Source organism: Schistocerca nitens, chromosome 9 (genome assembly GCF_023898315.1).
Source record: "Schistocerca nitens isolate TAMUIC-IGC-003100 chromosome 9, iqSchNite1.1, whole genome shotgun sequence".
NCBI lineage: Eukaryota > Metazoa > Arthropoda > Insecta > Orthoptera > Acrididae > Schistocerca > Schistocerca nitens.
In genome coordinates, this window is record NC_064622.1 from 278,810,694 (window position 1) to 278,822,920 (window position 12,227).

A 12,227-nucleotide genomic window follows, 5' to 3' on the forward strand; every position below is an offset into this window, starting at 1 on the left:
ATTGCTTCACAGTGCACTCACTATGGAGTATGAAATTACTGACCAATAAACTTATGCTCTATCTGATGACAAAGAAGCAGTTTTAAATTACTGTTGATTCAATTTTTAGCAAGTGATCAGGAAAAAACAATTAGCCATGTTAAGGATTTTATAAAAATTGGTCTTTTTTGCAAACTGTTTCATATTTACTCCCTAAAAGTGCATTTTTATCTAAAAGGGATTACAGTAATGCTGTACTCACAGTAGTTGTACTGGTACTGATGGAAATATTCATTAAATACAGCAATTTCTTGAAAGCAAGTTCATGAATATGACGTTTTACTGTAGTTATTACAAGGGCTCTTTGGGGTGGGTTTGAGAGCTTTTGCTCTTTCTTCCCTTCACCCGAAGTGTTTATTGGCATTTTACTGGTAACCATATTGCATTGTTTAACTCCAATTAAATTGTCTTTGCAGACCTGAAGTAATGCAGTGCGTGTGATGTTCACATGTATCTTGTGTGAAGTGAGTGACACTTATTTTCAACCTGTATCTTCTAAAATGGAACATTCCAAATTTATATGTAGATTTTTCTATTTCTGTAGGCACCCTAGAATAGAACGGTGTTGTATTAGTTGACATCAGCAATTATGCCCTTCTAGCTACTCACAACCTTTTGTTCAGTTGCACACAAGTGTAAAAGTATTATAATGATACTAATTAGTCATTCCTTTATATCCAAAACACTTTCTTAGGTCTTATTACTTTAATTGTAATTTTTTATGATGCCAAGACCTACTGCTTTACCTGAGAATAAGACAATCCTGAGCATAAGACCCCCCCTCTTCTTTTCTTTCCCTAGAGGCTTCTCAAGAAAAATTTATTTTCAACATATTCTAACTGATCAAAAGTATGAGCTCTTTTACCGACAAAGAATCTGCCAAAATAGTTAGCATTATACTTTGTCTACATTTATGGCATTTATTGACTGTCTACATTAATTTGTGGATAGTATTCTTTTCTACATTTTCTGTGTACCAGCTCTGTTGTCTGTGGTATCACTATTTTTAAAATCATCATTATCCTAATAGCACAGCTGGGAAATTTATATTTTCGTCATCACAAATATTTGGCCGTTTCTTTAGAATATGTTGTGATTCCCGAGGTTGTGGTTACTGTGGGACCTGAGAACACCTGAAAACAAATCAAATTTTGCTTCTATACTGATATGAGAATGTTACAATATCTCTTGCTTCCGAACCTACTGTCTGCCCACCACTCTCTCATTGGCTGTGTATAAGCAGCCGCTGACACAAACCCTCCCATTCCTGTCATACATCACGGCGAGCGTCGACAACATTGCAGCATGAAACACACAAGTACGCCACTGGCCCCTATCTAGACTTTTACTGTCTCCCTCAGAAATGAATACCATTGTTGAGTATTTGACCAATTTTTAAATAAATTCAATTCCAAATACAAATATATTCACGCAAACTGCAGTTTAAACATGGTAAATGTTCCTAAAAAGCCAAAGTATGCAGTACAGATTCCCATGGTTGACAAAGTGATGTAAGTTGCTGCCCACTCACTACTCCCCTCTCCCGCCTCATCTACTTCTCAGTCTAGCTGGTATCACTGTTCCCCCTCGAACCCTTCCATAGTGCTGTGCTTAAGCAACTGTGAAACAAAGATTGTAGTATCTTTTAGTGTGCAAGTAACAACAGCAAATAATACATACATGATTCAGTCCAATTACTAAACTTTACTCTTCCTACGATCTACTGATGTCCTTTGCTACTATCTCCGTGACACGTCTTGCTGCCATAATTTATTCTCGTGACAGCAACTGCAGTCAGTTTAACATTATTTATTTCATCTGTTAACCATATCATTCTGGATTAATTTTCCTCCTTGTTTCATGTAAAGGTCGCCATCAAGTTCTAAAGCTGATGAAAAGCTGTAACATTTTTACACGGTATTCTGATATGTGAACCGTGATTAACAGTGATTGAATTTCTCATTTGGAACCCACTTAGTAAATCATTACAGTCTCTCATAGTCAAATAAAATGTTGATCTTGTTTCAGATCAAGTAATGGTTTTTGAAGGACAGCATTTCCGCTTTTGAATATTACCTCTACTTAAAAATGTTTGTACATGGTACCCATACATGTATGAGAGATTTTATTGTAAACCTATTCAAATACAACAAGAATTTGTACGATGATAGAATTTAGTGCTATTTCCTCTTGTGTTTCACAAAATCGTCAAATTTTAAGCACAGCAATAGATCATTGAAGTTGCTAGTTCAGTGGCTGGTGTAATATGAGTCAGATGTTATGTGACTGAGTGACATTGATACTTTGGTGTGTAGGGAAATCTTTGACCTCGTCCAACGCAAATATTGTTTTGCTCCGCCCCGCCCTTCTGAATTCTTCAAAATAAATCTGCATATGACCTCAGTTGCCAAAACTTCATCTGTGAATGTAAGATAACTCCTATATGGTCTAGTAAAACATAAAAATGTTAACCTCAGTAACAATAGTTTACTTTGTGAATATAAGACCTGTATTTTTCGAATGACTAATTCGGGAAGAAAACCTCATCTTATAACTGAGTAAATACAGTACATTTTATGACACAAAGCAGCAAACATCACTTCATCCTTGTATCCTTTTAACTGATTGTAGCTTAGACTATTTTATCTTGGTAGGCTGCTTGCTTGCTAAGTTTTTAGTCTGATATGTGATGTATTCTGTCTTATATTCCTTCACTCATGCATGCTGTTATGGGTGGTCACTCAGGTTCCAGGAACATTCCTTATTCCAACAGCACTACTGATGTTTGTTTAGTATCTCATTTGTCATGTTTGTACTCATTTATAAATCTGTATGTACACTTGTATGATGTCCACTACACACATTTTTTATGCTTAAATCTCATTTTAGACTATTCAGCATGTCGACACATTTATACTGCTGACACTTTTGTTGCCTGAAAGACACATTAAGTGCAAGGCTGTACCACTTTGTATGTAATACCTCTATCATTAGTTTCACACTTACTTAGAATTTATATTCACATCATTCAACTGTGACTTCTGAAATCTTTCCAATAGCGAGGTGTTACAGATGATGAAACTGAGACATTATACATGAGGGGTGGAGGCTTCAAACAGAAGTTTTTATGAGCTAATGAAAGTTACAATCAGTCAAAACCAGTTTCACTAGTAAATAATTTATGTGAGCACTTGACTGCAATAAAATTTATTGTTAAAGTAACTGTGCTTACTGCTGCCTTTTGCCAATAAAATGCAAAGTCTTTGCTGTTGCTATTTTACTAGAGATTTCTTAGGCAGAATATTTGTTTGTCGTCAGCTATCTATATTGGTGCTTCCCCTTTCCCTTAGGCTGACATGCTACCTGTGAATTGCAATTGTCAGAGGATTAATAACAATAATATAAATTTTCAACAGCATGCACCTATGTTCTTCTCAATTAAATCTTCTACATTTCAACTGGGTATCTTTGTTCTCACTGGGATGGAGTACATTCAATACAATGTAACAATTTAATGCCTTGTAAATGAAATAAATGAATCAGAATATACTTTTTTAGAGTTTGTCATAGCTAAGAATGATGAGCTTATTTTTCTTGGTGTCTTGTCTCTCTAGTTTTTGAGTGCTATATTGAAACTGTTAATGCTAAAATAAGTGACTGGTACAAATTGCAGGCACTAGCGGCTGCACGTGAGAAGGCGAGTGCTGTAGGGAGGACTGGCCTCACCTCACTCATAACTGACTGTGCTTACTGGATATGCTTCCTCTCCTATCTCTCTCTACAATTACAGAGCTGTGCAAATATTATATTGACAGAACCTGTTGCTTATCAAGTACACGGGGCTGGACCCATGTCATGTGGACGGTGGCTGCAACCTGGTCTATGGCACCTCGGACCAATCCTTGGGCAAGGGCCTTCATTACTAGAAGTTCCACTTCTCCAATAGGAAGGCGAGTTTCTCGTGCTATTTCTTCGAAAGTGAGTTGTCTGTCCGTAGCCGCCCGCTTGAAAGTCATCTGTAAAAACAACAAGTATAATAAAGCACCAATGAATATTTCAAAATCTATTTTTCTCAAATACTCACTACACAGGCTTACGACATTGTGCAAAAACTGGCACCTGAGATTAGAGAAAAAATTAAGAACGTTAACACAAGAAAATGGAAAGAGCCTGTAAAGTTAATAGCACAGCAGCGGAAAAGATAACACATACGCATTGAGAGCAGGGAAAAAGACTACGAGGCTGCAACATCACAGCCAGTGCTGAAGACTTTTTCCCCATATCAAGAGAAAGAATTATTAAATGACAGCATGTAGTATGCTTAAGTGAAATAACATTTAATTGTATTCTGACAAGCATCTTTATGCTATCTTATTTGCTCTTCTCTCACATGCTATTGTCTCCGTTATCATTGCCGATACAAGATCACTGGGCTGTATTAATTCCTGTAAGTGTTGTGAAGGTGTTTTGCATTAAAAAACGTAAAAAAATTATTTTATGCATACAGACTACATTATTTAATCATCCTGTCAATGGAAAATACAGTAAAAGCATACCAGTGAAAAAGTGAAACATTTAAATATGAGGACTTTGCATTTGGTTCGTGATCTTTTTATGCAGCATCTTATGTGTGAATATCAACTAACTGTTACACTCATTAGAATCTGCAATCATATTTATTTCACAAAGCCCAATAATCTTTCTAGGTAACATTTTCTGAATAAAAAACGTTACCTCTCTTCACAGTAAAAGAGCTGCCAAACGAATCATTCTCCAAGCAAACTGTGGGCCATAGCTAATTTCAGAATTCCAGCCAAGGAACTGATAACAGTGACAATTAGTCTTGCATGTCATGCAAATTAATTATGATGAATCAAAAAAAGATATAATTTCATTGTTTGGTCCCTGTTCTTCTTATAACGTTGCAACAAAGAAAGGATTTTCAATAAATCATTTACACGACTTCAAATTTGCCCGTCATTAGGTTTGATAAACTCAAATTTTACTTCAAATTAGGGATGGTAATGTTATAAAACCACCCTCACAAACCTCGTCTGAGATGAAGACAAAGGTCTTTGTGCCTCTGACCAGTACCTCAGAGATGAAAAACCGTGCTACTTGTGTTTAACCTTTCCAGGAAAGTCTGTTTTATGGTGACATACGTCATAACCAGATTACTGGTAGTAGTGTTACATCTCCTGAACCCACAATAAAAGTAAGAGAAGCTGTCTGGATACTAAGACACATAAGACATTGGTTGCCAATAAATTCAAAGACATTTCTTGCAATACCACTAGTGAGGTTAACATCTTGATTACTACTTGGGTATGTACTAATTTTCAAAAGTTTGGAAAGGGGAATCAAAACAGCTTCTTTCAATGAGTACAGTAATTTTCATGTTTTATGTACAAAGTTCAAACAGTATGGTGTATTCCATTAAAATTTCCTGTGAGGTGACACACACCTTTTTTGCTGCAGACAATACAAAATACAACTACCATTTTGAGAAAATGAGGTTGAAAACTTTGATGCTGATAAAACAAGTTCCAAGCGCTATCCATAGCAATTGTTTAGTAAAACTACATCATTTACTGGTTGTTCAAGCAAAGTACTCCGACATTTTTTGGCTAACATCCTTTGCTAGCCTGCAAAATTCACTAACTCATCAGTAAATTAATAAGGCACCTTCCATCATACTCTCAAATTGTTCCAAATGTCTTGTAAAATATGTGATTTAAGGAAAAATCTACAGATCTCATGAATTTCTAAGGGAAACTCCCAATTGCACCCCCCCCCCCCAGATTTCATGGTAAGATAGCCCAGGGGAAAAAAGGGGGGGGGGGATAAAAACAGTGAACAGTCCAAGCTTAACAAGTGCAACATTAAGTGGAAGTGTATGAACAATGGCATCATGATTTAGTGGCCATGGTGTTGGACTGCAGAGCAGACCATTCATGTTCAAACTCTCTCGTACAATTTATTTACTCCCCCCCCACCCCCAACTTGGCAGTTGTCATACTGCACACTGGTTATAGAATATAAGTCATGTGGTAAGAATATGTTACCACTGCAAGTAAATGTGATTAATAGTGACATCAGATAAGAACCACACAGACATCTCACAGAAATTAAAAAACAAATAAAAGGGTGTGAACTATGTTACAACAAAAGAATTCAAAGAGTCAAGGTTTCCAAAACGGAACACAAAAATGTTAAAAACACATTTTGACGGAGAAGAAAGAAACTGTGTGATTGTGAAGCTGTGGTATTCATTTGTTGCAGCTTGTGTGACAAACTACTAAGTTTATCTAAAAACAAAGATGATGTGACTTACCGAACGAAAGTGCTGGCAGGTCGATAGACACACAAACAAACGCAAACATACACACGAAATTCAAGCTTTCGCAACAAAACTGTTGCTTCATCAGGAAAGAGGGAAGGAGAGGGAAAGACGAAAGGATGTGGGTTTTTAAGGGAGAGGGTAAGGAGTCATTCCAATCCCGGGAGCGGAAAGACTTACCTTGGGGGAAAAAAGAGGTATACACTCGCGCGCACACACACACACACACACACACACACACACACACACACACACACACACACACACACACACATCCATCCGCACATACACAGACACAAGCAGACATTTGTAAAGGCAAAGAGTTGGGGCAGCTACTAAGTTTCCATCATTCCCTTGGAAGTGACCATGTTCACAGTCATACGAATACCTAAATCAGGCAAGGAGGCATAGCTCACTCACTCACCAGGTGTACAAATTAGTTGCATTGATAAGATATTTCTATCATATGATACACATGCTGTCACTAATGCCATATATGTCACCATCAGTGTTTTCCGGTGGAGGATTCGGTTGACTTGTTGCCTTATCAAACATTTGTGGTTCCCATTCAAAAGCCACTTCCTTTCGGCTACTAACTCAGTAGTTGGGCAGAATCAACTTTTATTATAGGTCCCTTCCTTACACCTTGTTGCAAACTGACGTTACACCATGACACAGATACAAATTTGAATACAGCAGGGGAAAAAGAGAGGGGCATGAGGTAGCATTGAACATGGCTCGCCCACATTGCAGTTCAACACCTTGACCACTTAATCATAATGGTGTAGCTGTTTCATACTGCTCTATATTGCACTTCTTGTGCTTGGACTGTTTTCCCTGTTCCTATTCTGTTGTTGTTGTTGTTGTTGTCCCCCACATTCAACACACCTCCTTCCTGTTTTCATGCTTGATCTGTGTCCAGTTTTTGATGGGCTGTCGATTGGGACCTCTTACCACTAAATCTGAGCAGGATGCAATGGGGGGTTTTCCCTTGTAAGATCTTTTGCTATTTTTCTATTATATGATAGTATTTTTCCCAAATCACCAGCATGATGGAGATTCTCTTCATTTTTGGATGCACTTGAATCTTCAGAACCATGGAACCATTCCAACTGCAGATCATCACTACTCATTTCTCCATCCAACTATACTGTAAGCCACAATGTGACTGCATGGATGCATTAACTTATTAGCTTCCATGGTCCCCTTTCAGGGACTGCATACGAGAAAACTAGCACATACACTTCTTCCACAGGACATCGTGTAGCAGCAAACCTAAAGCAATTATGTGCGTACTTTGTGTTGTGAACATTTGCTCATTTTCCCTCCTCCACTCACCTTGCCTTACCATAAATTTGAAATGAGAGTTCTGACGGCAGAGTACGGCCGATTTTGGTCATCTTGATTTTTTATTGGTTGTTGGTGAGTGTTGATTAAGGTAATAGCATTCTTTTTACTGTCGGTATAATCTACACGGGAACAACAGACCTAACGCCCTATTTGGGGATCACATCTGATACTGACCAGAATTTCAGCCAACAGTTTGTAAATTGCATTTTACATAACGTAGCTTGATGAAAGCTTCTTTCTTTGAAAGTACTTTAAGATATTGTGAATTCCTCAACAAACTTTTGGGTTTCTGACAATGAAGATTATGGCAACAATGGTTCTGTAGACATTGTGGAACTTCCTCCATAATGGGTCTATACAGTTTCTGACAATATAATGACAAAAAACCAGCAGATGTCCCTGAACATGTTGAAATTCATTTGTGACAGGGAGCGATGAATCCCCTATGGTGGACATCGACTGTACCATCTCAGAGTACCAAGAGGTGATGTTGCATCCCCATAACCTGCTAAAATGAGAGAATTGTCATTGAATTCAAAGTCCACAAAAAAACTAATCCAATTACTCAAAGGTGTACATAAATTAAAGTGCTGCAATGACAAGGGGAATGATCTCATTAGCAAACTCCAAGGAAAAAGGACACAGACACTCTTTGATGATAAAATTGTCTCCCATGTTGTCCAGAAGAATACGACCTATCCCACAAGGGCAATGCCTACCACTTTCCTCATTCAAACGACTGCACCAAGAAATGTAAATTACTCTTTTCACTGGTTATCATTCCTCACGATGATTGAGATTGGTGTGAAGATGATGACATGGATATTCAGCGCATGAGGAAGTGCAAGAGCTGACACAGGTATCCTGAAATAAAGTGGTTTCTTCCTCGCAACAAAAATTCTGAACACACTTTTATTCCAAAACAAACTTTCCAATATTTGCCCCTTGATAAACCAAATGAAAATTTTCTGAAATTTGTCATGTTCTCTGAATATTTGTGCACTGATGAACAAATGGTTCGCTATTATGCGCACAAGTATCTTAAGCAGTTTATACATAGTAAGCTTGTCAGGTATGGCTTTGAACAATGGAGAACCTGCTGCTTACAAATAGGTTATTGTTATCAGATGCAGGCGAGTCAATGGAACCTGGAGATGATGATGCCAGTCCGTCAGGACATCTGTTGCTGCTGCTGATTTCTATTTTAGAGACAATAAAGACTGACAAACTTTAGTTTGACAATTTCTTCACACGATTCTCTGTGATGAAACATTTCCAAGATATTGATGTCAGAACAATATGAACTGTTCAATTCAACAGAATGAAAGAGTGTTCCATTTCAACAGACAAGGAGATGAAGAACAGTGTGGAACATCTGACAACAGATTTGATTTACAAAATGAAATTTTGGCTGACACTTACAACAACAACAACAACAACAACAACAACATGAAGCTATTATCCAACCATGAAACCAGAAGTGAAGTGATGGAGCATGATGAAATACATCCTCCAACCTAAGCTGATACCAGAGTATAACTAGTATAAAGGCCACAGTGGCCAGAACCACTGGAAGGGAAAAAAAATGTGTGTGCCTACACGTATGTAAGCATATACATGTGTTTTCTATTTCAGAAGGAGGCATTCTGGCCAGAAGCTACAATGTATAGCAGCTTTCTGGAAGTGCCCGTCTGCAACTCAGTGTCGCCTCTATAACATGAGTAGCAATCTTTCCTTTTCATAATATTGTTGTTGTTCCATCCTGGACTTTCCGTTCTTTTATTAAGCATGTAGCACCTCATTCTGTCCCCAAATACGCATGTGTACAGTGGTGCATAAACATTCCACATGACTAGCATTTGTCATCATACTTACTCTTTGACGTTAGTGATAGACGATTCTATGCATCGCTTAACAGGTAACTGTTCAGCCTTCCACACTTGCAAGCTATCCTGTATAGACGTGTTTTATGCAGAAATGTTCAATTTTACAAAATACCACATATTTGGTGACCCTGACAATAACACAACATGATAGCATCGGCTGTAGCATTCCGTATCGCATTGTAAAGTAACATGAATGTTCCTTGCGTCCACATCAGTCGCACCGCTCTAGTTCTCACACAAAAACGGACAATCCGCCAGTCACTACAGAGCCAGCTACCAGCAGCACAGTTAACAGGGTTACAATTAAACCCCAGACATTCTGGCAACATAGCCCGGTGTTGTGATTTGCACAGCTTGAAAGCCAGTTCATCCTTGCACAGATATCAGCAGATGAAGTGAAGTATATCTATGTAGTCGCAACACTAACAGAAAGCTTAGCTGCTGAGGTATAACATACACTTGATACAAAATTCAACGCTGAACGGTATGCGCCAATTAAGAACATGATAGTGGCGCACCCAACACAATCGGAAGCGAAATGACTAGACAAGTTTTACGGACTGAGGAGCTCGGCGATTGAACCCCATAACAACTTATGCCATTTGCGCTCGCTGGCATGCAACACCGTGAGTGATGACGTGATGCACAATATTATGTTGTTTGGTTGTCCCAATTACCTTCTGACACTCGAAAAATTCTGACAGTGTGCACGTCTGACGTAAATGCACTAGCGCAAACAGCAGACAGGATTGTCGAGCCGCATCCCACAACAAACATGTCAACACTGACACCATGGCAAGAGAATACACCTTCAATGACAATTAGCGGTGCTTACCATGCAAGTGCCCGCATTACAGACGATGCACACACGTCATCGATCACACCGCCAGTCGTCAAGAAGTCTTAACCGCTCACTATTGGCACAAAATTTGTGTTGGTACCACAAGAAATTCGGCAATGATGTGCGAAAGTGTACAACAAAAGGCAAGTGGAAACATGAAGTGGAAGGCATAGCAGCAACAACTCCTCACCCTTGTAATGCATGTTGTCTTTTTGTCACAGATTGCAACATGAAAGTACAATACCTAGTGGACAAAGGGGCAGAAGTGTCCGTGTACCCAGTAACTCAAGTACTGCGCCAGAGCTGCGACAATTCTTGTCTGTTTGCAGCTAACAACTCTTAAGATTAAAATATACAGCGAGGTCCAATTGTTGCTTAAACTTGGACTACGCTGTACATTTGAATGGCACTTCACAGTAGTGGATATATTGCGGATATAGGAGCTGATTTTTTATCCTTTTATGATCCGATTCCCGACCTCCAACGCAAGCAGCTGATCGATTCCACTACAAACCTGCATACTCCAGGGAAGGTGTGTTGCCTCACTTCAACTACAGTACATACGGTAACAGGAGATACACCGAACACATGATTTCTAAAAGAATTTCCCGAAATCATGCAGCAGTCACCTACTTTCCTAACGATTAAACAAACAATGCTACATCACATTTTGACCATCTCACACTAGGCCTAGACGTTTGATGCCAGAGAAGATGCAAATGGTGAAGCAGGAAATCCAAAGCATACTGTCACGGAGCATTTGCAGAGTTCTGATTAGCAGTTGGGCAGTCCTAATCCATGTGGGACCAAAGAAGAACAGATGGTGTCCATGTGGCCATTGCCAACAGCTCAATGCAAGGACCATCCTGGATTGGTACCTGGTGCCACATATAAAGACTTCTCTGCCAACATTCATGGTAGGACTATTTTCCACCATTGATCTAGTCCATGTTTCATGGATGAGGTACTAAGGACTTAGACTTTGGTTATGTTTATATAGATGATATTCTGGTGTTGTCTGCGGCTGAAGAACATTTACGTCATGTGGTTCAGATATTTAGTCTTTTAAGCACACAAGGCTTAGTAATTAATCCTTCAAAGTGTATGTTTGGAGCAAGGGAAGTGCAAGTTTTGGGTTACACAGTAGGTGCACATGGTATTCCCAAGATAGTGTGGAAGCCATAAACAAGTATCCTCGACCCTTTACAATCAGAGAGCTGCACCGGTTTTTACGGGGTCATAAGTTTTTACAAAATATTTGTATAAATTACGCATCGATAATGGCGCCCCTAAAGGGCACAACAAAGCCAAGCGACAAGTTGCATTGGACAAGTGACACAGAAGATGCTTTCCAAGCTGTAAAAACAGTAAATGCAGAAGCTGCACAATTAGCACACCTCGTCGCAAAGGCTCCCCTTGCACTTATGGTTGATGCTTCGTCTACAGCCGTTGGCACTGTACTGCAACAACAGGTCGAGCATTGTTGGCAGCCCACAGCATTCTTCAGTCAGAAGTTGTCACCTTCACAGCAGCATTGGGCAACCTATGATCGCAAATTGTATGCACCTTATGCAGCAGTTGAGAAATTCAGGTATTTACTAGGGGGCTAATAGTTCCACTATTTATACAGATCACAAGCCGCTAACATACGCCTTTTCTGTAAAACCAGAGTTGGCCACACATTCCAGATTAGAGTAAATGGGATGCAGACCACCATTCCACTAGACCGACTCCAGCCACATTTCCTGACAGATTGAACGCAGCAAGGACT

The 12,227-nt window shown here is 39.0% G+C and overlaps 1 protein-coding gene across 1 annotated transcript in view; it reads right to left on the reverse strand.

Annotated features, from left to right (window-relative positions):
* Nucleotides 1-12,227, reverse strand: part of LOC126203584 (26S proteasome non-ATPase regulatory subunit 13) — a 48,296-nt gene that overhangs the window by 16,952 nt on the left and 19,117 nt on the right. Inside the window, exon 6 of the mRNA XM_049937946.1 lies at nucleotides 3,858-4,055. Within this exon, the coding sequence (XP_049793903.1) occupies nucleotides 3,858-4,055 (198 nt within the window). The remainder of the gene's footprint in view (nucleotides 1-3,857; nucleotides 4,056-12,227) is intronic.